Source organism: Canis lupus, chromosome 3, assembly GCF_048164855.1.
Source record: "Canis lupus baileyi chromosome 3, mCanLup2.hap1, whole genome shotgun sequence".
NCBI classification, from domain to species: domain Eukaryota; kingdom Metazoa; phylum Chordata; class Mammalia; order Carnivora; family Canidae; genus Canis; species Canis lupus.
In genome coordinates, this window is record NC_132840.1 from 72,857,433 (window position 1) to 72,884,556 (window position 27,124).

The following is a 27,124-nucleotide window of genomic DNA, read 5'->3' on the forward strand; positions in this document are numbered from 1 at the left end:
TTGCCATGCTGATGTCTTGGTCTTATATTTTTGCCTTTGTTATACTTGGCTTTAGATTACATTCTTGGAGTATGGCAATAGCATACCTTGATTGAGGTGTACCATTTGTAATTTAAGAATACAGAATTATGTATGTTTATTATTTATATTTAGAGACTTAACACCTGTTCACTTAAGAAAATTTAGAAAGTAAAGGTGAAAGTAGAAAAGAAGTTGTCTAGGAAGAAAGTCTGCTTTTCTTTTACTCTTACAGTCAAAATACTGGCACCAGGTGTGTGGGTTTTTTTTCCTGACTCCAGCTGCATGTCCTACAATTTGGTTCAGTTCTGATACTGTCCTCCTGGAGAGAGCATCAGATCCAGAGGTTAAAGGCTCAGTCACACAAGACTGGCCCTACCTCAGACATCTGTTGCAAGTCCCAGGCTGTCCCTGGTACATTTTTTTTTTTTTTTAAGATTTTATTTATTTATTTGGGAGAGAGAGAGAGAGAGAACTAGCAGTGGGAAGGGGCAAGGGAAGACAGGGAGAAGCAGACTCCTCACTGAGCAGGGAGCCTGACATGGGGCTTGATTCCAGGACCTGGAGATCATAACTTGAGGCGAAGGCAGATGCTTACCGTCTGAGCCCCCCAGGCACCCCTGTCCCTGGTACTTCTGGCCAAGAAGCTATACACCAGAGTCCCATGCCTCCCTCCTTGGGTTCGATAATTTGCTAGAACAGGTCAAACAACTCAACAGGCCAAAAACTGTTTTTACCAGTTTATTATATGATGAAGGATATTATAAAGAACACAGATGAGTAGCCAGATGAAGAGATCCGTAGGGTGAGGTCGGACAGGGTCCCAAGAGCAGGAGCTTCTGTCTCTGTGGCGTCGGAATGCACTATCCCCCTGGCACATGGTTGAGTTCACCAACGCAGAAGCTCTCTGAGATGCCAGAGTTTAGGGATTTTTCTGGAGGCTTCTTCACCAAGTCATAATCATTTATGGAACTCCTTTTTCAGCTCCCTCTCCAGAGAATGGAGGTGAGGCTGAAAGTTCTAAGCTGCTGCTGCTTGGTTTTTTTTTTTTTTTTTTAAGATTTTATTTATTTATTTGAAAAAAAAAGAGTGAGCGAGCATGAGCAGGGGCAAAGGGAGAGGGAGAAGTCAGCTCTCTGCTGAGCAGGGAACCTGATGTGGGGCTCAATCCCAGGACCCAGAGATATGACCTGAGTCGAAGGTATATGCTTAACTGACTGAGCCACCCCTCCACCCTCTCCTGCCCCACCCTTTTTAAAGGTTTTATTTTATTATTACTAAAAAAAAAAAAAGATTTTATTTATTTATTCATGAGAGACACACAGAGAGGCAGAGACATAGGTAGAGGGAGAAGCAGGCTCCCTCTGGGGAGCCCAATGTAGGACTAGATAGTTCCCAGGGCCCTGGGATCACTACCTGATCCAAACGCAGATACTCAACCACGGAGCCACCCAGGCGTCCCAAGATTTTATTTTTAAGTAATCTCTACACCCAATGGGGGCTTGAACTCACTACCCCAAGATCAAGAGTTGCATACTCTACCAGCTGAGCCAGCCAGACACCACTGAAGGTTCCAATCATGGCTCTGTCTTTCTGGTGACCAACCCCCAGAGTCCACCAGAGCGCACCAGAGGCACCTCGTTGGAAGAAAAAATGCTTTTGTTACACAGGAAATTCCAGGGGTTTTAGGAGCTCTGGGTGAGGAACTGGGGTTAAAGACCAAATAGTAATAGGAAGTGGGGGGAGAGACCAATGTGTATATTTCTTACTATTTCACAAGGTTGATTGTGATTTCTCTTTTTTCCATCCACATCCTCAACTTTCTTCCTTTCTCATGCTCCTGCCTCTTCTTGCAGAAATTCTTGAATTTGCCAGAGAGATTGGTATTGATCCCATCAAGGAACCAGAACTGATGTGGCTGGCGCGGGAGGGCATCGTGGCCCCGCTGCCCATGGAGTGGAAGCCCTGGTGAGTCAGCACGCACGTGGCCTACTGATGTGGCCCGTCACGTGCAGGAGAAGCCTGGCCCTCGAGGTCAGCTTTCACTTGCCACCTTTTGAAGCCTGTCCCACACAGAGCTGGGGCCAGGAGTGCGCCATCCGTCTGCCAGGCTGCCTGATGCTTTGGGCCTGAGCTGAGGCCAACTTCCTGGTCCCTGTGAGACGTTCAGCACTTAGATCCAGGCTGCCAGGAGCTGTTGCCTTGGTCAGGTCCCGCAACACCAGCACCGGGGAGGTGTCATTGTTACTCTTTGCAGACTGCTATTGAGAGTGACAATATTGAGACCCCCTTTGCATGTCCATGGTCAATGCCAGTGCTAAGGAGGATTGTAGTGGGGCCACACAGATTGGCAAGGGTTTCGTCTCCCTTGGCAGCCCGTCCCTGACTTTGCATTGTCTGTTCATGAATAGGTTCACAGGTGTGGGTTCATTCATATTTCAGCTTTGCCCTGAGCGCTTCTCATTGAGAGGAGTGGACTCGCTCAGGTTGTGTCAGGGAACCAGGTGGATGCTGAGGAGCCTACCGGGGTCTCAACAGCTCTTGCCAGCCCGTCCACCTGAGGACTGCACCCTGTCCCCCCTCTGGAGATGGTGATGCGTGTTCTCCGTTCTGCACACCTGCTCTGTTATAGGCGCAGTGCGTGCTGTAAGTTTACTTCCTATCAGAGTGGGCCGTTTCTGTACGCCTGTCCTCAGCTAGGGCCCAGGGGCCTTCCAGGGTCCTCTCTTTGGCTGGCATTGTATGGTTTTGGGTGCCAGGTGTCATTATTCTGCACTTATCCATACCATTTGGTGCGTTGGCCGCACTTCAGAGTGACTGCAACTGTGGCCTTTCTCATCCCTGCTGAACGTAATCCTTTTAGCTTCTCCTCACATGGCAGGCTCCCTGTTCGCTTGATCTTTTCAGCTGTGTTTCCTTGGATCTCCTCCAGTTTCATGACATCTCTCTTATAAGAAATCCATCAGCACTGTACACGGCGTTCGGGTGCTGAGGACTCAACAGTTGTGTTTGTAGGATTGGTTCATGGGATAGTGGTTTCTGTTTTGTTTCCAGTATCCAGCCTGATACCCACGTTTGCCTTATCTATGTTTTTCAAAAGTTAGTTTATTTAATTTGAGAGAGAGAGAAAGAGAGAACAAGTAGGGGGAAGAGCAGAGGAAGGAAATCTTTAAGCAGATTCCACATCCAGGATAGAGCCTGACTCAGGGCTCGATCCTAGGATCCATGAGATCATGACCTGAGCCAAAACCCAGTTGGCTGCTTTAACTGATGGAGCCACCCAGGCACCCCGACATTTGCCTCATCCATTAACCTCTATCATCTTTGCCTTTGTTTTTAAGTTTGTACCTATCTGTGCTGTTTGGCTTTTGGATACATTTTTTTTTTAAAGTCTTTATTTTTCTTTATTCATGAGAGACACAGAGAGGCAGAGACATAGGCAGAGGGAGAAGCAGGCTCCCTGCAGGGAGTCTGATGTGGGACTGATCCTGGGACCCCAGGATCACAACCTGAACCAAAGGCAGATGCTCAACCACTGAGCCACTCAGGTGCCCCGTCTTTTACCCTTTTAATCACCTTTTAATCACTATTTACAAGAGTAAATAGTAAGAGTAATTACTATTAATTGGTGAATTCCTGGCCTTTAAAACAGACCACACCCCACAGACATGGTTTTGTTTGTTAAGCATAAGTACTTACTATATACTTGTTGCTCTTCTCTGTCAGCTTGTGGTCTACATTAGCCTTTTATCAGCTACACACTTTTCCTGTATAGATGTGCCAAAATTTTAAAAAATCCAGATTTATTTAACCACTCTTAAAATTGAAGGGTGTTTAGATCTTTTTCCAAATTGACCCTATGTGTGGGTCTGTTCTGGTTTCTCTGCTCTCTTCCATTGATCTGTTTGTCTACCTTAATTAACACCAATACTGTATATACTGTCTTGATTACCGTACCTTTATTATAAGCCTTGAAATCATTTAGGGTAAATCCTCCAACTTTGTTCTCCACTTCCAAAGTTGCATGGTAGGTCCTCTGCATTTCCATGTAGATTTTAGAATCAGCTTGTCATTTTCTACAAAAGAAAAATCCTGTTAAGATTTTGATTGGGATTACACCAAATCTATAAATCAGTTTGGGGAGGATTGACCTTTATAACTATATGGAGTCTTCCAACCCCTGAGTGGAGTCTGTCTCCATTTACTTATGTGGTTCTTTACTATATCAAAGAAATGTTTTGGAGTTTTTACTGCACATGTTTTGCCCATATTTTGTTAGAATTATTCCTAAGTAGTGGATATTTTTGACGTGTCTGTAAATGGTATATTTTAAAATTTCAATTTCCTATTGCTTGTTGCTTTTATATAGAAATAAAATTGGCTTTTGTATATTGATCTTGTAGCTGGCAACCTTGCTAAACTCATGTTTCAGTTCTTTTTAAAGATTTATTCACTTTGAGAGAGAGTGTGCTGTTGGGCGTACAGGTGAGCTGGAGGAGTTAGAAGAGGGAAAGGAGAGAAACAGACTGCCTGCTGATCAGGATCCCAAAGCGCTGGGGGTGGGGGGCAGGGCTCAATCCCAGGACCCCAAGATCATGACCTGAGCTGAAATCAAGAGTCAGATACTCAATCACCTGAGCCACCCAGGTTACCCACGTATGTTAGTTCTAATAGTTTTGTAGATTTCATAGGATATCCTACATATGTGATTACATCTTCTGCAAAAAGAGACATTTTTACCTCTTCTTTTCCAATCTGGATACCTTTTACTTTTATTTCTTTCCTTACTGCACTGACTGTCACCAATAATAGAAATGGTGACAATGGACGTTTTGTTTTGTTCCTGATCTTAAGGGATTGAGTATGATGTTAGCTGTAGGTTTTTGTAAATGTCCTTGGTCAGGGTGAGGAAGTCCCCTTCAATTCCTGGCTTGCTGAGAGTCTAAATCAGAAAGGGTTTTGGATTTTACCAAATGTTTTTTTGGATCTATTGATAGATCATGTGATTTTTTTTTTTTTCTATTTTGGTCTTAATATGGTGAATTGTATTGATTGATTTTCAAATGTTAAACCGGCCTTACATTCTTGGTCATAATTATATATTATCAGTTATGATTTTCTAAAATTTTGTTAAGTATCTTTGTTCTAAAGTTAAAGTTTGAAGGGGATGAGGTAGATAGGTATTTTTTGATTACTGATTTCCCATTCTCTTCACATTTTTGTTACAAGCTGAGACCTCGTTTCTGGCTCAGTAAGTGATTCTGTTTATATGAATGTTCTGGATGTTCTTGATAAGGATGTAGTCTAATTTTGGGGTATAGGGTTCTACAAATGTTCTTTATATCAAGCATGCTAGATGTGTTTATGTCTTTGTCTCTAGGCACGTTTGTCTGGTCTCACTCTGAACAACAGGTTAGTTTAGTACAGAATTGTCTGTTGACTTTGAATAGCCTTTGGCCAATATTATATACTGTTGTTATCTTCTGACTTCGGGTTTTCCTTAATAAGATATGTTTTCTTGGTTTCGTTTGTTGTTCCTTTGTGGGAAGTAAATCTTTCCTCCCTCTGATTGTTTTTATTATTTTATTTTATTTTATTTTTTAAAAGATTTTATTTATTTATTCATGAGAGACACACAGAGAGAGGCAGAGACATAGGCAGAGGGAGAAGCAGGCTCCCTGCGGGGAGCCCCAGGTGGAACTCGATCTCAGGATCTGGGATCACATCCTGAGCCAAAGGCTCAACCACTGAGCCACCCAGGCATCCCTGTTTTTCTTATTTTACTTTTATTTTTGGTATTCTGTAATTTCATTATAGCATATCAGGTATGTATTTATTTTTATTTCCTAAGTTCAGGATTTGGGGTGCTTTCTTACTTTGAAGACTCCTCTCTCTTCATTCCCCTTACCTCCCCTAATTTAATGATTGTACCAATTCCAGCAAGTTCTGTTATGTTCTTTTCAATATGTCTGTTTTTTTTTTTTTTGAGTTCTGTTCTGTCATTATGGATTCTACTCTTTTTATCCCTACAGTAATTTTAGATGTAGTTAATTTTAGTCTTCTTTTGATTATTCTGCTATGCCAAGTTTCCTTGTGTGCTAATGCTTCTCTTCACTGGCACTGATTTCCTTTCACGGTGAATTGTTTCCCCATGGGGTTTGTTAATTATTTATTGTGAGTTTTGTGAATCCATCTTCTGTAGAGTTATTTTCTATGTTTTATTCCTAGGTTGTTGAGTGACTTTACAGTAACTTGTGCCAAGGATTTTTCAGTGGGTTTAAGTACTAAATTTTTACATTAATTTTATGGGGTGGGACTTCCTTACCATAATTTGGACTCTATGTCTACGTGTGTCTTGGTGTTTTAATTTTTCATGAAATTTGATTTTGCCTGCCTAGACTGGGTGACATGTTTCCTCGTCCCACTAGGTTTTTCCATTCATGGGGTGAGCAGCCTTAAGGCCCAAGTGATAGACACGGGTCTCATTCCTACTTTCTTTTCCTTTTTTTTTTTTAAGGTTTTATTTATTCATGAAAGAGAGAGAGAGAGAGAGAGAGAGGCAGAGACACAGTCAGAGGGAGAAGCAGGCTTCATACAGGAAACCCGACGTGGGACTTGATCCCCGGACTCCAGGATCACGCCCTGGGCCAAAGACAGATGCTCAACCGCCATCTAGGCATCCCTTGTTCCTAGTTTCCAGATGCGTGAAGGCCTAAGGCCATCTTTTGTGTCTGTCAATTGGCATTAAAACCCAGGTTTGGAGGGGCTCCATCCAGGTCAGACACCAACCTTGACCTGTCAGTTCTCACACTTACTAAACGTTTTCTTTCTGTTTCTGGCATCTGAGAATTTGGCAGTAGGTGAGGAGAGGTCCAATGTTTCCTTCAGTTTGGTTAAGCACATTGCCTGAGATTTTGTATGTGTGTCTTGAGAAAAAATTTCTAGAATTTGAATCAATGTGTTAAAAGAGGTGCAGATTTTAAATATTGTTAATCACAAATTGCTTTCCATTACAGTTTAACAGTCCCTCCAGTAATAGTACATGTGGTTGTTCATTTAAAAATATTATCATTTAAAATATTATCAACTCCCTGGAAAGGATCAAAATCAAGAAAATTGTCAATCCAAGGGCAGGAAATTATACCTGATTGTTTGAATTTGCATTTCTCAAATCTTTACATTGAGTTGAGCCGGCCATCTGTTGGCCATTTGCTTGCTTATATCCTTTGCCGTTTTGTCTGCTGGGGACTTATCTTTTTATTTTTGTTGAGAACTCTGATTTTTGTCTGTATATTAATCTTATACTACTGTTTCTACTATTTTCTCCCAGTCTCCTCTCTTTTCATTTTCTATACACTTTCTTTTATCACACTGAAATTAAACATTTTTTGTAAGGTTTTTTTTTTTTTTCCACTAAAACATACATAACATAAAATGTGCTGTTGTAACCATTTTGGGAAATATAGTTCAGCAGCATGAAGCACATTCACAGTGTTGTTCAAGTATCCCCACCACCCAGTTCCAGAACTTGTTCAGCTTCCTAAACTGAAAGTCTGTGCCCCCTCCTCTCCCTTCCCCCGAGCTTGGGGTAACCTCTGACCTACTTTCTGCCTCTGTAATTAACCTATTCTAGATTGTTATCAATGGACTCATAGTATTCATCCTTTTGTGTCTGGCTTATTTTTACTTAGTATAATGTCTGTAGGGTTCATCTGTGTTGTAGCCTGTGTGAGTACCTCATTGCTTTTCAAGGTGGAATAGAATCCTAGTGTATGTTTCTGCTACATTTTGTTTATTTATCTGTTTGTCAATGTACATTTGGCCTGTTAGCACCCTTTGGCTGTTCTGATTAATGCCACTGTGAACATGGGGATACAAATATCTTCTGCAAAACCAGAGCTTTCACAATGCGTCTTTCCTCCTTACACCCTTTATAAAAATATTAAGCAAGGTCAATCCTAGAATCTATCTCCAAGATCCCACAGCATCTGTATTTATCCATCTGAAACCAAATTTATTTGTACTCCAGTCTAGCATGAATTCCCAGGAATTTTTCTTGAGAAGTCCTTCGGTATCCCAATCCTTTGTTCTAAGTTAACTCCTATCTTAGCCACACGGTACCCTTCCGTTCTGGGTTAATCCTCCCTGTGTCCTCCTGATCTTCCTTCTCTCTCCTTCTGCCCCTCTCACGCTGTTCTTCCTTCTTGTCCATCTCTCGGCCATTTCTCTGCTCTTTTTTCCCTAAGTAGCTGTGGACCTGATCAGGGACTAATGCCTGACCTCTGCTCTCCGCAGCCAGGACATCACAGGTGATATTTACTATTTCAACTTTGCCAACGGGCAGTCCATGTGGGACCATCCATGTGATGAGCATTATCGGAACTTGGTGATTCAAGAGCGGGGGAAGCTGTCAACTCCTGCAGCCATCAAGAAGAAAGACAAGAAAAAGAAAAAGGAAAAGAAAGACAAGAAGGACAAAGAGACCTCCAAAAGCCCACTGGTGAGTCCATGGATACCAGCTCCCAGAGAGGTCAGGGCTGAAACCTGAGGGGGATGTTAGGAGCCTCTAGGTGTTTCTAGCTAGAAGTTAAGGACAGCACCAATACCACGGTGATTTCTTCATAGTACGTCACCTTAGTTATGCCTGTCTTCTGGCAAATTTTCCTTTGAGCTTCTTGAAGTTTTGACTGCCCCTAAACAATTCCTTTTTTCTTCCTTGGGAAGCATATATCGTGTAGTAGGATTAGTGAGTGAAAGCGCTCTGCTGAGCATGGTGCTGCGCGGCAGTCCATCTGCCCCTCTGGAGAGTGGGGGACGGAGAACAGTTGACAGAGAACCCAGATGAGCAGAGCGTCTTTCCTTTCAGAGCCAGGCCTTCCCAGTGTGGTGCAAATTTGTAGATGTCAGATGTAGCCCTAATTCAGTTGTCAGAATGCCAGTGCCTTCCAAATCCAAAGAGGAAAGCTTTGGGCTTTATCCACTCCCGTGGATTGTCTTTTTTGCTGGTATCCTTGGCTGGTGATGCGTAATTGAAATTTGATGGCAGCGTGATCACCTTGATCTTGGGTAGCTTTTTTACTCAGGGTTGAAAGCGCTCTTTCCCCTTACTGTTTTATTTGTCCCTTCAGTGTGTCTGAACTTAAGAGATGGAATTATTGCCCTGAATGTATAGGTAGAGAAGCTAAGACTTGGAGCCATACCGACGTGAGGCCCAGGCTCTCCCCAAGTGCTTTGCTAGGGCAGGGAATCCTTCACCTGGGTTGGGGGGCATTGGGGCATGCTGGGAGGAGGAGACCCCGTGGGAATGCAGGCCAGTTGCCGGGGTGGGGGGAGGGTGTGTGTGCCAAGAACGTCTTTTCAAACCTCTCATTTGTCCAGTTGTTGTGTTTTCTCTCTATAGCGTTTCCCACCAGTGTCTAGTGCTTGTTTCTCAGTGAAGATTTCCTCCACCTTCCTTCCTTCCTTCCCAAGGCGCCAGTTCTGGCATCGGATGGTTGCTGGTGAATTTATCTTTTTCCACATTTACCAGCTCTATAGATAGTCTTCCCTCCCTCCCCCTCTCCCACTGATTACTGAGTACTCATGATCCCAAGAAACAAGATAACAAACCCATCCTTGCAGATAGAGAAAAAGAGGATGGGTAATTTGCAAATCGGTTGAATTTTCTAACATTTCGTTGAATTTTCTAACATTACATGTTTGGAAGGCCAAAGGTGGATAATGGGCTTTTCACTACTAGACTACTTTAAATAGTAACAAGTGTCTGGGCAGGCTCTGGCATGACTTAAAGGTGAGAGAGGGAAAGAAGCAAGGGTTCTAGGGTGGATGGTTGGGTGACAGAGTCCTGGACTGTGTGATCAAGAGCACAGAGCTCCCTGTTAAAAGGATTCTTTTATAGTTTCAGGAGCTGAGGATGATTGGATAGCCTTGGGCTGCCAGTCTGGATGTCAGGGCTCAGGACAGTGCCTCAGAACCGGCTTTGTCTAGAAGGCAGATCTGAGCCAGGTGGGTGACCTGGGCTCAGGTGGCTTGGAATCTCTGGAGGTGTGCATGCATAGACCAGCTGGAACTTAGCGTGAATGTTTGCAGGCTGAGGTTTATCTTTTAGGGTTTCTTCTAGACCCAATATCCTCTGACTGTGTGGACCTCTCTTGAGCAATACCATTTCGCGTTTTTGCTAGAAGACCTAGATGGAATTCCCAGAGCTTAGCTCACTGGCCATGTTTCCCCTCTCTCCCTTCTTAGTTTCTGGTGGTCTTTGGTAAGGCTTTGGATTTTATAAGATTAGCCAATCACAGAACTGAGAGCCTGATGATATCTTAGGGATGACCTGGTTGGTGATTCAGATCTTTGTTAGTAGTGAAGCCCTGTCTGCCAATTAGTTCCTTCCTCTGTGGATGTCTAGCATATCAAGGAAAAGTCAGCCTCAGGGTATAGGTCTCTGTGGTACCCTTTTTCCCACTACATGTACACTACAGTGGCCTCTGGGGTCCCATGTGGGGACTGACCTGAGGGTTCCATGAAGCAGGGGGGTAAGCCCTTGATCAAGTCCAGCCTCCTCTTTAAAGATAAGGAAACTAGGGCCCAGAAACAATGAAGCCCAAGGGAGTTTTTTAGCCTTTTTTTGTTTTCCCCTCTTGGTTTGTGTTTTACTTTAAAGGGAGGGTGGGTTTCTGTTAAGGGCTTGCCAAGGGCTGAGGTAGCAAGTATAAATTAGAAGTGCTTTGGCTTAGTTTTCTCTGCATGTTTATATACCTGTCTAGGAAACACAGCCTGAACAGGGACTTCTGCATTCTTCCTCCTTTCTCTGCCGCCCATCCCTTCTCCTAGCACCTGGGCTTGCTGATCTGGACCTAGACCAAGAGATGCAGGCTAGAAACGAGGGCTCCTTTAAGAAAGGAGAGAGCCCCTGCAAGCTGGGTGACACCCCCTGGCCTTTCATGGGCACCCTGCCCAGCAAGCTACAGCCACTCTCCAAAGGCCAAGCTTCTCAATACCACCATATCTTTGCTGACGTGGAGAAAACCTTAGGCAATGCCCTGGCCCAGTGCAGGACAGAAATGTGTGATCTGCAGGGTCTGGGGAAACCCCAGAAGCCAACAGAGAAAATCTACCTGGGGTTTTCAGACCCTGAAATAGAAGAGCTGGAGCTGAGGACCAGACAGCAGAAGCCTAGCACGCTGGGCCCTGAGAACACCAGGCCCCTCCAGAATGGGCAGGAGATGTTGGAAGGCCAGGCCTCTGTCCACTCAAAGCTTTCTGAAACCATCAGGGGCTTACAGCTAGAAGGGGAGCAGCACGGCCACCGTGTGGCCAAACGGGGCTCCACTGGCCCCAAGGGAGACAAGAGCCAGAGCCCCCTCCCCTCCTCATTCCACGAGGAGAACCCCTCCCGGTCCTCGTGTTCCTCTGACCACATGCCAGCTCCCAGGAAGAGCCAGCTGCTCTTGTTAGATAGCGGCCCAGCTGAAGATCAGAGCTGGCAGGGCGTTTCTGGGGAAGGTGGGAGTGTGGGCAGGGGGAGGAGGAGGAAAGAGTCCCCAGGACTGTGGATGAGACAGGTCTCTAAGCTTGTCAACAAGGACCCCCCTGGGAGCTGCAAGGAGACAGGACCCAGTGACCCTGAGGCTCCCAGGGCCTCAGCTAAGGATCCACCTCAGGAGTGCTTCCTAAGACCGCTGGATGTGCTGGCATTAGAGCCAGCCCAGAATGCCCCTTCAGGGAGTGCCCCTGGAGACTTCCCTGCCAGTGAGCAGAGATGCCCCCGGGGGTCTCTAGAGCCCTCTGAAGGAGACAGGAAGCCTAGTGGGTCTGAGCCCGACTTAGAGAGCAACAGTTTGTCTTCCCACCGTGGCTCTCAGATCCTGGGTGAGGTGAACAACTTCCCTTGGGACCTTCAGAGCTCTCAGGGCTCCGAGCAGGGCGTGGCTGAGTCAGGTGCCAGGCGCAGAGATCAGCGCTCCAGCCCCTTCCTAGGCCTCCAGTTGTTCCCCATGCAGAACTCTGCTGATAAGCAGTCCGAGAGTGAAGACTCCTCTGAGGGCAAGAGGTTCTATGGGCACATCCTGCAGATGGCCAAGATCTCCAGGCGGCTGGAGGGTCTGGGGCTGTCCGAGAGCATGCAGGAAACACCATGTAAAGATATCGCCGGCAGGGTCTGTTGCATGGCGGCCGAATCTTCCAGGATGTCTAGTGAGGGTGAGCACGAGGCTGTCAGAGCCATGGAGAGGGACTCCAGGTTTCTGGCGTGGGGGCTGGACGTGCTGGAGCATCCTCAGGAGATGGCTCTTGCCTCTGCTGGGCAGGAGGCCTCTCAGCAAGCCTGTTTCCAGCCAAGCAGCAGTCCCTTCAGGCAGAGGCTAGTCGAGCTGAGTTCCAGCAGAGGGCTTGCTCCAGAGCCAGGCATGCTGCAGCTTCTCAACCAGGTAGGCTTCCTAGCGAGTAGGGCCTGCAGGCCTCACTGGACTTGGCAGGGAGGGAGCAGGGTGAGCTGAGGTCTTCACTTGGCCCTCAGGCCTGCTTTCCTGTTATTTGCTCTCCCCTGATAACGGCTGATCCCTTACCTACCCAGGCTGGCTGTCTTGTGGGCTGACCTGTATTTTGTGTTTCTTGTGACTGTCACCTGCAAGGTGAGGGTATCTAGCCTTCCCTTCCCTGGAGCTGACTTAGTTCACAAGAGTGGGGTGGGGGTGGTGGGTCACAGGCTTTGCAGATGGTCAGTTTTGAGGGTGAGCAAGGTGGTACTATCCTGGTGCTCCTGCAGGATCTGGGTACTCTCCTAGGATTTGGGAAGCCTTTCCCATCAGCCAATGACAGAGGCTTCCCAAGTAGACACACTCCTCACGAGCTCTGAATTTAGCCCCTTCTTGGAATCACACAGAAGGGGAAAGCTAATACAGTCACTGGGGGGCTGAAGCCCAGAATCTCTCTACCATCCAGTGAGCTACTTCTGCTCCTTGCTTCCCGGGGTTCCCAGAAGCCACGTGACCAAACTGTGTCAGGCTTGTTTGTACCTTCACTTCCTCTGCTATGGGGATTTGCCAGCAGATCGTGCTTTCCTTGTCATTCTGATCCTCTTTGTCCCTTGTAAAGAGTCACATCAATTCATTCACAAGAAGTCAAGTTGGATCAGAGACCACAGGGGTCAATCTGAATTTCCCTAGCTATTCTTTTGCTGTCGCCCAGCTGTGTCTTTACCCAGCTGTTCCTCTGGTTTCTAATTGCTGGCGTGTCCTGGTTCTCTGTTGGCTTTAATAACTACTATAGCATGATAAATATCGGATAAGCTGCCAATGATCCTGAAAGTTTTAATTAGCCCAATGGCAGCAAGTTTATCCCCTTGGAAGGACAAGGCTACGCACAGCTTGTAGTCAGAATTAATGGCCAGCCAGAGAAGATGATCAGCTAGGAGCTGGGAATGTGTCATTTCCCTGCCAACCGCTGATTTGGTAAAGGTCTGGGAGAGCAGGGCCCCCAGCATGTCTGCCTCCCTCCCTCCCTCCAGCCCCTAGCACGTCTGCAAATTAGCCACATCAGGAGTCCATACTTTTCCATAAATACAGTGTGGGAGGAGTTTCAGTTGCCCATAGGCTGGGCCTGGTGGGAAGGGCTGAAGTCAGGAGGAGCAGACCATTTGCTCCCATTATACCCCCAGTTTACCTTAAAGAAGCTGTAAGGTACAAAGAGGTGGCATAAAATACTGGCTTTGAGATCGCCCTGGGGTCCAGTCCCATATCTGTGCCCCTGCCCTTAGCGGCCCTGTGACTGTGGGCTGTGGTCTTGATCTCCACCATCTCCATCGGTAGAGACTGTTGCCTGGGGTTGTAAGAGCAGAATGAGAGATGGCACGGAAGAGGCTCAGCCCTGATGGTTACCTGCTCCTTTCTGCCTTCCTGCTCCTACCTGCTCCCGCTGGTCAGAATCTGCCCAATAGGGATGCCTGAGTGGCTCAGTGGCTGAGTGTCTGCTTTTGGCTCAGGTCGTGATCCTTGGGTCTTGGGACCGAGTCCTGCATTAGGCTCCTCACAGGGAGCCTGCTTCTCCCTTTGCCTATGTCTCTGCCTCTCTCTCTGTGTCTCTCATGAATAAATAAATAAAATCTTAAAAAACACCTAGTGGTTTGGGCTCTTTAGCCCAGGCTGTAGATGAGACAGACGGTGGGCTGCCTGGACGTCCTCAGCCCCACCTCCTCCAGGTCCCCTATTCTCTCTCCAGTCCCCTTGGGATTGGAGAGGAATGGTTTCGTGTTATTTTATACATTGTAAGTTTGAGGAATGAATTTTAAAGAGTTTATTGTAAATTGTCCCCAGAATATTTTCCTTGCCCCTGCTGCTCGGCCCAGACCATAGGAACGTAAATCTCTCTAAGGGCCGCTCCATGTCACTGTAGCCCTGGACCCCTCCTGTTGTAGCCCCGGACTCCTCACGTTTATTGTCTCTTTTGAACTTCCCAACAAGCCTTCTGAAGTGGCAAGGCACCCATCATCTCCGTTTTGGAGTAAACTGAGAATCCAGGGTGTCTGTGAATGAGCCAGAGTTTCACAAATTCTGACTCCCATCCTGATTTCTTTTCCCGTGCTCCCTAGCCCGCAGCCTTCATCTGGCCAGCGTGAGAACAGAACAGGGAAGCTGGTCAGTCCTCTGGGCAAGGCTCCATTCAGCTACCTTTCTTGTCAGCAGAGGAAGGGAAAGAGAGTTCTTTTGTCGTTCATGTATTTTTTTTTTAAAGATCTTACTTATGTATTTATTTGAGAGAGGGAGAGAGAGAGAGCATGAGCCAGGGAGAGGGGCTGAGGGAGAAGGAGAAGCAGGCTCCCCACTGAGCATAGAGCTGGACAAGGGGCTTGATCTGAGGATCCTGAGATCATAACATAAGCCAACACTTAACCGAGCTACCCAGGCACCCCCATGTACTTTTTTCAGAGTTGATATGTATTTTGATTAAAGTAGTACATGCCCATATTGAACAAAGTCAAATAGTACCAAAGGGCGTATAATGAAATACAGAAGGTCTCTGGTGTGTGTACCCCTCCCCAGAGGCAACTGCTTTCTTCTGGTGTGCTTCCATATTTGTAAATAATATGCTTAGACTGCTTTTTCTTGGTTCATCAGTTTTAACTTCATCTATTGAGACTTCTCATTCTGGTAGATGAGGCTTTTGTCTCTGCCCTCCCTCTGCCCCCCTACTTCCTATGTGGCTTCTGAAAGGGGAGCAGAACCCTCTGCAGCATCTGCCAGATGTGAGGGAACCATTGGCTGTGCACTAGCAGCGGAGTTAGGAGAATCAGCAAGCCTGCCTGTGATTTCTCACACAGTTGGCACAATGGTAATTTCTGGATGTTGTGTTTCATTAGCAGCCTCCGAACGGAGGTGGTTTAAATTTGAGCGGGCAGGATTTAGATGTTTTATTTTTATATCTGTCTCTGGCACTCTGAGAGCCATGTGGTTTCTTGGGTTTGTAACAAGATGTTTTGTGTTGCCCAGGTCCTGGGCTCCTCATTAGCTGCAGGCCACGTCCCTCCTGGGGGCCTGGCTCCCTTACGAGGCCTTGTGGATGTCCCGGCCTCTGCTCTTCGAGGATCTCAAAATGTGAACCTGGAGAGCTCAGTGGAGTCTGGTCAGCTCAGAGAAGTCACACTGGTAAATGGTTTCTCTTGCGGTCTGTGTATTTAGTTACTATGGGATCTACAGAGACTGTGCCATGCTAGGAACTGAGGCCCATAGATAAGAAAGAGAGACCATGGGCCGAGTCCTCAGAGTTCATAGGCTAATTGGGAAGTTGGGAAAGCAAATCACACTTGTGTGGTGCAAATGTGGACTCTGGGCTGTGGAGGTTAGACCCATGCTGGGGGAGAGGGGTGCTGCAGTATTAATTTCCCAGTCCTTGCAACTGGGGCAAAGTCAGGAAGGGAGGGATCGCTGTGAGCTGGGGTTGCTGGGGTCAGCTTCTTGGTTGTGGGAGACTTGCACTGGGAGACATCCAAAGAGAGTGGGGAAAGCATTCTGTAGGTCTTTCTAGCACGTCCCTTGACTTTCCTTCTCTACTTTGGAGCCTTCACAGGGTCTCAAGACTTCTGCTTATTCAAAGGGTCTCTTGGGCTCCATCAATGAGGACAAGAATGCTCTCAGCCTCTTGGCTTTAGGGGAGGAGACCAATGAGGAGGATGAGGCAGAGAGTGACAATCAGGTAATGATGAATCCTCTTCCTGGCCTGGAAACCCTTTGTGTTATTTAAAAAGAATTATTTTATTGTGGCCAAATATATATAATGTGCAAGCTACCATTTTAACTACTTTTAAGCATGCAATTTGGTGACCTTATTAACTTTACAGTGTTGTACAGTCATCACCACTATCGGTCTCCAGAACTTGGTCGTAATCCCAAATAGAAATTCTGTACCCATTAAACAGTAACTCCCCCAGTCACCCCTCTCCCCAGTCTCTAGTCTCTTCTATTCTATGTTCTGTCTTTGAATATGCCTATTCTGGATATTTCATATAAGTGGAATCATACAATATTTGGCATTTTACATGTACTTTCTTTTACATAGCATGTTTTCCGAGATCATCATGTTGTACATGTATGGCTGAATAATCCATTATATGAATATACCACATTTTATTTAGCTATTCGTCTGTAGATGGACACTTGGGTTGTTGCCTCCTTTTGGCCAACCTCTGTGCCGCTTTAAAAATGAGTAGAATGGTTTTCTAGCCCACAGCTTCATTTCTTGCCTAATCTATGTGCTTTCTAGGTCTGTCCCAGAAAGCATAACCAGGAGGGAGCTTCTTGGCCCTCTTGGGCTGAGTACCTGTAATCATGTTTGTTTTCAGAGTGTCCGCAGTTCAAGCGAACTTCTTAAGAACCTACACCTGGACATTGGGGCACTGGGGGCTGACTTTGAGTATGAGGTAAGAGCATACGCCTCTATCCTGCTCTATCCTTCCTTTTTAAGCTTTTCTACTTGTGGGATGCAGATTTGGGAAGAGAACTGTCTTGCCCCAGTGCTGTCTAGATGGGATTTCTGGGGTTTGGGGAAACACAAAAGGGGACTAGGAATCTGTTCATCTGCTCATCTGCCAGACGGCCACCAGTAATTGGACGTTTCTACGTGAGGCGCTTAGCTCTAGGTCATGCAAGCCGGAGTGAGATGTGATTACTGCCCCCTGAGGGTTTGTGGCCTCACAGAAGAAAGGCTTACCTTCCTGGAAAACAATAGAATGCAGTGAGGCTGTGAGGGAGGTGAGCTGGAGCACCGCAGAGAGAATATGGGGCCTCCAAGCTATGCAGATCGACCAGGCAGGGTTCTGTTGAGAAACTGCCATGTGAGGGGACCCAGGAAGGACGGTGGGCAGGACTGGCCCGGCAGAGGTGAGTGGGGGGAGAGAAGCTCATATGCGGGGCCCCGCACAGGCAGAGGCAGAGGGTGCAGGGTGAGTTTGGGGAAGGTGACGGCATCCCCTTTGGCTGGAGCGCAGAGCACATGTGGGAGATGAGTGGGGGACGGTCTGTGGAGGTAGCTTGGGCTGGATCCCAAACGCCCTTGGTGCCAGCTGAGGAGTCTGCATTAGGGGTACCCAGGCACTGGGAGCCATCAGAGGTTTTTAACTGAGGTGTGACATCCAGAGTCTTACCAGTTGTCGAATGGTGGGCCATGTGTAGAGATACAGATTTTGGTAAGACGGCTTTAGGCTGGCCTCACAGAGTTTACAGCTGGAGAGAGACGCCAGGTACTTGGTGTTTGGTGAGTGCTCAGTGTGGAGTAAATGACTCCCTAGGAAACTGTAAAGCAGGGCAGTTTGTGCAAAGACTCTGGCACAGGTGCCTGGCCTAGGGGAGCTCTGAGGGGGAGGAAATTACTTGCCTGGAGATCAGGAAAAACTCAAAAGAGATGACATTTGACCTGGCTCTTAAAGAGTAGGTAAGTTTTAGGCATGGGGGTGTGAAGGATATTTTAGGTAAGTGAACAGCTTGAGCAAAGGCGCAGGGCCTGGGAAGTGCAGACTGTGGATGGGAATAGCTTCCAGACTCTCCCCACGGTAGTCCTGTCACTTCTAATCTCTGTCTACCCCCCCCCACCCCGTCTGTCCTTCATCACCACCAGAATGTTCTTAAAACAAACAAAATCCAGAACTCATCGTGGTGTTGTAATACCTACAAACCCTCAGTGTGGCTTTCTACTTGAAAAGGAACATTCCCTTACAGTGTGTCCTTTGTCTAACGTCCAGTTTATTAGTTTCTAGCAATTAAGATTTCTCTCAATATTCCCATGGTATTCATACCACTAGTGAATCATGACATCAGCCACTCAGATTTCCACAAACTTTTAAATACTGATTGCAAGCTGAATTAAACTTTCCATAAGTCTATTCGAATATAAAATTCTTTCACACACTTGAAACTCTTCAAACTGGGACGCCTGGGTGGCTCAGCGGTTTGGCGCCTGCCTTCGGCCCAGGGCATGATCCTGGAGTCCCGGGATCGAGTCCCACATCGGGCTCCCTGCGTGGAGCCTGCTTTTCCCCCTGCTTGTGTGTCTCTGCCTCTCCCTCTCTCTCTCTCTCTCTCTGTCTGTCTCTCATGGATAAATAAATAAAATCTTAAAAAAAAAAAAAAAAGAAACACTTCGAACTGAAACCTGTCACTTATGTTTTATTAGAATGATCTCGAAGCTGACCAGTAAAACTCTAGTTCCTGTATCATAGATTTAAGTTTGTTTCCTTATTATCTCTTCCTGTGTTCTTATTATCTCTTATGATCCGCGTGTTGTTTCTTGACTCTTCTTGGTCTTCTGCTCACCCCAAGAGCTAGGGTTAAATGTCTCATCGGGCGGGGGTCGCAGATCCCGGCCAACACAGCCCCTGAGTTGTAGGTGGTCCAGCTCTCGCCAGTGGGCAGACTAAGTTTTACTGTTGTACTTCGTCCATTACCCCAGAAACTGTCCACATTTTTGGCGGTGCATGATCAGATATGCTTTGGTCGTGACTTTAACACTTTCTGCGAAATGTGACACTGTTTTCCTGAATCCCCCATTTTTATCATCAACCTGATCTGTGTCTACTTTGAAACTGTTCCTTGTGAGCAGGGCCTGGTCTATTTGCACCGTCTGCAAAGCCTTCAGTGTGCTTGGGTCCCTGAAATGACAACTCTGTTTCTTCTCATCTGCCATTAAGCCCTTATCCTGCCAATGTGATCAGCAGCTAGGGTTTGGAGCCTAGAGGGATGACCATGAGCAAGAATGGGGCATCAGGAGGACTTACCTGGCTCTCAGAGAAAGGAGAAAGTGAGAACAAACTAAGAGTAGAGATTCGGCCCTATTCATGTGTATATGTTCTGTACTTGCCACTGCCTGGAGCCTAGGAAGGATGAGGTGTGTTTTGCTGAGCAGTTGAGAGAATGAAGGAGAGTGAGCCCTTCTGGGACAAGGGGGCGTCCCTGCGGGTTGTGTTGTGCTGTTCCAGGTCCTGGGTAGGATGGATACTTACCCCTGCTGTCAGCTTGGGGGTTGAAGATCCCACCGTGGATCAATCATGATGCACTCCGACTCTGAGTTAATTTTTACTTCATAATGGATTACAAATGTCAACAAAAAAGGGAACTTCTTTGACCTGTCCTGGATTTCCAAAAGCTTCCATTCTGAGGATTATGTGCTTCTTTGGGGGAGTGGGAGCTTTTAAACAATTTTTTTTTATAACCTCTTTAGTATAAATAGACAACCCAGTGTGATGGGGGGAAATGTCTAGAGTGGGAGGTGTTAAATACACCTCCCACCCATGTCTCTAGCATCCCAGTAGATCTCATTCTTTTTGTCACATGGAGTGTTGGGTTCCTGTGTTCTAACCCCCGGTAGGAACTAGGGCTTTCCCTGGTGGGGAAGGTCAGTGTTGGGGATGAACAGCAGTTTTAGGATAGACACAGCTGCCGCTGCTTGGACCACACCCTTTGAAAATGGCTCCTGTCCCTGTTTATAGACCTTGGATCCTCTGAGCTGCCCATTTCTTCCCACTTCTGGGCATCTAGGTAGCCCTAGATGGAGGTCTCCTGCCATGGTTTGTTCTACCCTTTCTCTGTGCTGTCCACAGTCACTTTGCTCATGATTCCATGAGAGGGCAGTAGGATGGCAGAAATGCCTCTCCTCTCTCTCCTTCCCCCTCCTCTCCTGCCTTCAGTGTAAACCCAATTCTAGTGTATTACGGAATCACAGGGGATAGGTTCATGGACCAGACGCTGAGAGTGGGTGTGAGTGAGGAGGGGAGGCAGCAGGGTGGGTGAGCAGGCACTGTGTGACCTGGTGGCGCTGGCAAGAACCCATCACTGGATGAAGGGAGATGGAGGGAGCTGGGCTTAGACATCACAGGATGATGTCAGTGTGATTGGGAAATGCTAACAACATAGGGTGCGGGGCAGTGCAAAGAATTGAGACCAGCTGGGTGGGAATGAGACACGGTGAATAACCTGACCCACGGTTGCCTTGGGGCCTTCAGCATCCCTGTCCTCCATGCTCTCCCTCCCAAGCCACGTGGAGTATAGAAGCCTCAGCCTTTGTGCTCTGGGAGGAGGGAGCTGCAGCACTGGAGACCTCACATAGCTTTTGGGGTGTGTATTAAATATTCATGACATGCTCTTAAAGGGACTCTGCGGCATCGCTTTCCTTGTGCAGATGACAAGGTTGTTTTTGAACAGATACTTGCCTCCGGATACTTAGGGGTCTGGGGCCCCGACAGGAGGAGACAGGAGTCTGAGCACGGAGGAGCGGAGGGTAAAGTGGTGCCGAGGGCGCAGCCCCCGCCCTGGCCCATGTGCCTCCCAGAACACCGATGCAGGAGACAATACTCGAGGGCCTGGAGTGTACGTCCTGGGGAGGCCTCAGCTCACACTGTGAGGAGGAGCAGGGCCAAGTGCAGGGAGAGGGCCATGGAGGGGGTTTTCCCATACTCTCATTCATGCCATGTGGGTAATCTGGGACAAATGTCTAGTCTCTCTCTGCTATCCTGACCAGCAAGATGTACGTCTGGCCATCAAGTTGTTGCACTTGGTTGACACGGGCTCGGAGAATGCAAGCTCCTTTATTTTCATATTAGCTGTGTTTTCATATCTTAATATTTAGGTAGATAGAATAGGACAAGCTCCATAATGGGAAAATCTTCCTTTGAAGAATTTAAGCTTGAGGATGGCACAGACTCGGCCTGACATTCTTGTAGCCTGACTACATTTTGTCATGAAGAAGAATGGGAGTCTCTTCCTATGTCTGATGTCCTCTGATTTTTGACAGGTTACTTGTTTTTCCCTCATCTTGAATATTAATAGTTAACATTTGTTTAGCATTTTTCATTTATTTATTTATTATTATTATTTTTTTATGATAGTCAAAGAGAAAGAGAGAGAGAGGCAGAGACATAGGCAGAGGGAGAAGCAGGCTCCATGCACCAGGAGCCCCACGTGGAATTCAATCCCGGGTCTCCAGGATCGCGCCCTGAGCCAAAGGCAGGCGCCAAACTGCTGCACCACCCAGGGATCCCAGCATTTTCCATTTAATAAGCCCTGTGACAAATGGAGTCTAATCTCTGTGTAACCCTTGTGAAATAAATAGTTCATCTCCATTTTACAGAGCAGGAGCTCCTATATCTGCATGATACACTCATTTAAAAAAAATCAATCGAAAAGTGTTTGCTAGGCACTTATTATGTGTCAGAAATTAGACACTGAGGGCAGGGAGCTGATCTAGTGAGGGAAACAGGAAATCAGCAGTGATGTTATAGTAGTTGTTGTGATGGGTCGGGAAGGCTCATCTCAGGACAGCTGTCCCGGGGATCCAGGAGGGCTTCCTGGAAGATGTGATACTGTGAGGGCCAGTAGGGGTTTGTCAGGGTAGATCGCCAACTTGCGTGCGTGCATGCATGCATGTGTGCGTGTGATGCTCATGGCTTCTCAGGAGCGGTGAGGAGTCTGTGTGGAGTGGCCTCGGCAGGCAGCTCTTGAACACTGGAGGGTCCCCCCGCAACCACCTTGGGAAAGGTGCCTGAGGATGCAAGCTGTGATTTTGTTCTGTGCTGTGCGGTGTGTGTTGGTAGAGGAGGAGGCTGCCTGGGGAACCTGGGCCTTCCTGGTTGCCCTCTGAGCTTCTTCCTGAGGCAGACCCTCGAGTAAGGCTGGAGGAGCAGTTTGGTGGGGCTCAGAGTGTGATCGTTTGCTAAATGAAGTGAAATAATCAACCTTAAGGGAAAAAAAGGATCGTGCATGCCCAGGTAGCGAAATGGCACAATGTTCATCCATAACCTGGAGGATGCATATGGGGTGTGGCTGCCCACAGTCCTTGAGAGGCAGGCAGGGCTGGGCGGGAAAGGCTCTGGGCCGTGTGAGGAAATGTGGACTTTATGTGGAAGGCCATGGTGCTGTCTGTGGTCTGACCCTCCTCTGTCTCCTAACCCAAGCTCTGTTGCTCTTTTCATGAGATGAACAGGGCCAGGGTGGATTGGCTCTGCTTGCCGCGTGAGGGAGTGTGGCTGGCCAGATGCCCCTCCATCACCCCGAGAGACTCCCACCCCCCAGGGTCTGTGGAGCCCCGCAGACTGAGTACTGAACTCCTGCTGCGTGCTGGGCACTGTTGCAGGGATTGAGAAGAGCAGGCCTGGTCTCACCTTGCTCATGCTGCTCTCGAAGAGGAGGGGCTCATCTCCCCCTTTCTGTTAGCCCAATGGTCACAGTGGATTTCTCCCTTGCTCCAGGCTACGGATGTTGAGAGGATGGCTGGCACTGGAGGGTACTCTGCCTTTGTGCTGCCAAGGAATGAGGGAAGCCACCCGTTCTCTCTTTCACCTTCTGCTTTTCTCCTGGGATAGGCCTGGGGCTGAGGACAGTATGTACCACCACTGTGTCCAGTGCCCTCTGCTTTGGGCAGCAAAGGCTCATGACCAAGGCTACCTGGGACATTTCTTTTGTCTCAGATTCAACTGAGTTCCTTGAAGGCAGGATCTATGTCTAGTTCATATATGGGTCCCCAGGGCAGTGCTTGGCACATAGAAGGCACGCAGTGAACGACCATGTGCATTTCACAATAAAACGTTAGTCAACATTATGGGACGCAAATGGTCCGCCAGGCACTGATCTCACTTCTTTACTCACGTAGTGAGTGTTAACTCATTTACTCTACCCCCACACCCAGTGAGGTAGACCCTCCTGTGTCCCCATATTTTAGAGGAAGAAACTAAGGCACACAGAAGTTAAATAATTGGTTTCAGATTAATTTAATCGATTTCAGTTAAATAATTGGCCCCTGTAAGTGGGGCCAGGATCTGAACCCAAGTAGTGTATCTCTGAAGCTAAGCTCTGAATTGCTCTACTCTCCTGCCTCTCTTCACCATCCTTGGAAAGTTTGGGTTGGCTTGTTAGTAGGCTTCCAGACCTGCAGGCGGATGGTCATGTCTTGGTTTTAGCAGTACTTATGAATGCCATGTTCTCCAGTGGCCTTTGGACTCTAGTCACCATGTTCCTTGCATGAGTCTCCAGGATCTGGAACCCAGGAAGTATCAAAAAATCTCTGCTCAGAAGCCATTCATGCTGGCAGCCCAAGTGATGTTTTCTGGGAGGAAGGTTTCTCTTAGCCCGGGATAGAGCGCTAGCTGGATTTCAAGGAAGGGATTTCTTTTTTCTACTTTGGCTGGCTTTAAAGGTTTTTCCTAGTCTTTAAAGTAAGGTTTCAGCATAAGAAGCAGGATGTAGCAGCTGGAGAGGGTGCTCCTTTTGAGAGACCCTACCCAGGGGACCTTAGCGACAGTAGCCTTCAGCTGTGGCACCTTTGATCCACCCTGGCTCATGCCAAGGCCACGCTGTTGACCGAGAACAACAGGCCCTGGAGCAGGATCATTTCTGCCAGACATGGGACTCTGCGGTGCAGGCCAAGACTTTCTCAGAACGGTGCCATGGCCTGAAGCCCTGCCTGTGTCAGCTGCCCTTTCCCTACTCCCCCACCACAGGTCAGACCTGTGTTCTGAAGGCCTCCTGACCTCTTTATCCTTCAGAACCATTTCCCCCAATAAGTCTTGTCTTGGCTTCTGCTTTTCAGAGCACACAGCTCACAGTGCTCCAGGGGCATGTGTACAGGGGTGGCCCTAGGGAGAGAGCCACCCTCATCGCCACTGATGAAGGGCACTCTCCTGTTTTTTTCCTCACTGCCTTTTAAAAATGAAAAAAAATGAAAATGAAATTTTAGACTTTAGTACTTCTCTCTTATGTGATTTTCCATGGTCATCGTCATTGTAAATACCTACTGACTTTCTAAAAAAAATAAATACTGGTTTCCAAGTCTGCAATCTTATGAATTGGTTACCAGGGCTGGAATGAGACATTTATTACTTGAGAACATGGTGGTGGTGATGGAGTTCAGTGCACTGGTTTCCACACCTGTCAGTGAATGGGGCAGTTGATGTATTTAAGTCACCATAGACATTTAGATGCAGCAGATGTGGAGTGGAACGAGGAATCTGTGTTTTAAATAGCTCTTAGGGTATTTGATAACCATTGGTGTCAGAACTGGAGCACTGGCCCAAACGAGTCAATGAATGACCATTCCATCTTGTTGCAAGTCTCTGAAATTATTTTATTAATTCTTGACATCTCCTTGTCTGACATGGTCTGCTGCTGTCTAGGAGTCTCCAAGAACAAGCCAACCAGAGGAGAAGAAGGACACTTCTCTGGATTCAGATGCTGCCAGGCCCCCCACTCCCGGCAAGCTCTTCAGCCAGGGTGCAGACAACAGTCTGAGCAGCACTGATGGCACAGGGCAGCAGGGAAGAGGGGCGAGTGCTTGGCATCTGGACAAAGAAAAGGATGAGAAGAGTGATCCTGGGATGTCCAGGAGTGGGGTGGACCCTGGGGGTGGTCAGCCTGCCAAAGCCAACAAAAAGGAGGTACCAGAGAACCCAGTGGATGCAGGAGAGGAAGGTTCCAAGAACAGAGAGGCAGAGGAGCCCAAGGAGGAGGCTTCTGTTTGGAAAGAGAGCCAATCACAGGCGAGCCAGGTAAGTCTCCCTGTGCCCTGGGGAGTTGGGGCTTCCTCACTCTGCTGCTCTTTCAAACCCTGTGCAGATCTCTGTCCCACACCTTCATTTGTAGGCCCTGCTATGGGCTGTCAGCAGCACCCAGAACCCTTCATGGTGATAGATGTGCCCAGACCCAGCAGGCAGCCAAAGCCTGAATGAAACTCCAAACCTGCTAGCATTAGAAATTCAGAGTAGAAATTTGCCTTTCCATTGGCACCCTCCTGTGACATTCGTGTTCTTCTGTTATACCTGCTTTCTCTTTTAGCCTCTCGCTCCTACTTCTTGACATCAGCTAGTCAAGATTGCTGGGGTCTGTGGTCTGTATTTCGTTTCCCTGTAGAGAGGAGAGGATGTTGAGGGGGTGGGGACCACCGGGAGTTCTTAGCCCCAGCAGTAGTAAGTTAGTGAATTAGGTTACCAGCAGACCCCTCTCACAGATGGCATGGGAGTCGAGCTTTGGCAAGACTGGGCCAATGATCCAAACGCACAGAAGTACTTCCCAAGGCCTTTGGCACTTTCAGTTTTCCATCCCTTAGGCCTATTCCTCTTCCTGGTAGATGGTGAGAGAGTTAATTTAAAGAGTTTTAAGCCACTTCCTGGAAAAGATACTCTCATTCTGTTTTTTATTTATTTTTAATTTTAATTTTTAAAAAATATTCTATTTATATATTCATGAGAGACACAGAGAAAAAGAGGCAGAGACACAGGCAGAGGGAGAAGCAGGCTCCAGAATCAGGCCCTGGGCTGAAGGCGGCACTAAACTGCTAAGCCACCCGGGCTGCCCTAATTTTAATTTTTAAAAAGATCTTATTTATTTATTCCTGAGAGACACGGGGAAAGAGGCAGAGACATAAGCAGAGGGAGAAGCAGGCTCCCACTGGGAGCCTGTTATGGAACTTGATCCCAGGACCTCAGGATCACGACCTGAGTCAAAGAAAGATGCTCAACCACTGAGCCACCCAGGCGTCCCTCATTCTGCTTTTTAAGGACAGCATGAAACTTCCCTACTGCCAACTCCCTAGCTGCCTCCACTTCACTTCACTTGGCTCTCCTTACATGTATAAATACTGTTGACCTGAGTCAGTGTGGCCTCAACTGGGCTGTTCAGCTTTGGCGAGGTGGGGTGGGGGCTGGTGCACGTGTCTGGAAGGAATGGGAGGGTCCACAGCCCTCTTTCAGGTTTTCCAGATGTGGATTTTGGTTAAGGCTCAGCCCTGTGTTGGCACCATGGCCCGAATGGAATTCCCTGGGTGGTGATAGCAACTCTCTGTCCTCTGCCCTTGGCTGACTTCTCTGTGTGTCTGTTTCCCTAGGAGTCGGAGATTAGTGAGCACATGAAGGAGCTGCAGCTTTCAGACTCCGCTGCTTCTGACCCCAAGCCCTTCCTGGGCCTGGTGAGTCCAAGGTGGGGGGCAGCAGAGAGGGATGGAGAGTGTGGGTTTGTGAGTCCCTGTGGTTCATTTGCCTGGTGTCACACAGCTTGTAAGCGGGGAAGGTAGAATTTGGTTTTGGGTCTTGTCTAACTTTGGGTTTGCAGCCCATCAGCTAACACTACGTACTTCATAGGTTTATTGTGAGAAGATGGTGAGGTGAAGAATGTAAAACATTAGAAACATCCCATAACTATAAGCGATTGTTACTCTTTTTCGTTTCTGCAGTATAGACTGTCTGGGAGATATGTGATCTAGAGCCTCTGGACTGTAGCAGAAGCATTACATGAATCTAGGAAGTTAGAGACTGGGGTGGTGTGTGTGTGTATGCGTGTATGTCTATGGGATCACCAAATGATGGCAAGGACCAGTTCTCAGGCTGTAGCTAGGAGGGAAGCCATGGTTACATTTACAAAGAGAAGACAGTGTCCTGGAATGTCAACATGTATGGATGGTTGCTTTGTCCTAGGCCTTCCACCCAGCCTGCTGTCTCCTGGCTTCATTTGCCAGGTCTGTATCTACGGGGAGTAGTTGAGGGTGCTTTTTGGCAGAACATCACCTCTGGAAACCATGCTCCATCTGTCTGGAGGAGGCAGATCAAAGGGAAGGGATTAGCGGGAGGGTCAGGGATGAACAGTAA

General features: G+C 47.4%; 1 protein-coding gene across 12 annotated transcripts in view; it reads left to right on the forward strand.

The window, feature by feature from the left end:
* CEP164 (centrosomal protein 164) overlaps positions 1–27,124 on the forward strand; it is a 63,382-nt gene that overhangs the window by 9,773 nt on the left and 26,485 nt on the right. For 7 of the 12 annotated variants that reach the window (XM_072822177.1, XM_072822181.1, XM_072822183.1 and 4 more), the window contains exons 3-10: positions 1,875–1,986; positions 8,314–8,518; positions 10,782–12,443; positions 15,501–15,656; positions 16,069–16,203; positions 16,850–16,927; positions 24,662–25,033; positions 26,368–26,448. In XM_072822177.1, the coding sequence (XP_072678278.1) occupies positions 1,875–1,986; positions 8,314–8,518; positions 10,782–12,443; positions 15,501–15,656; positions 16,069–16,203; positions 16,850–16,927; positions 24,662–25,033; positions 26,368–26,448 (2,801 nt within the window). The remainder of the gene's footprint in view (positions 1–1,874; positions 1,987–8,313; positions 8,519–10,781; positions 12,444–15,500; positions 15,657–16,068; positions 16,204–16,849; positions 16,928–24,661; positions 25,034–26,367; positions 26,449–27,124) is intronic. The other 5 variants (XM_072822187.1, XM_072822188.1, XM_072822180.1 and 2 more) reach the window with 4 other exon arrangements.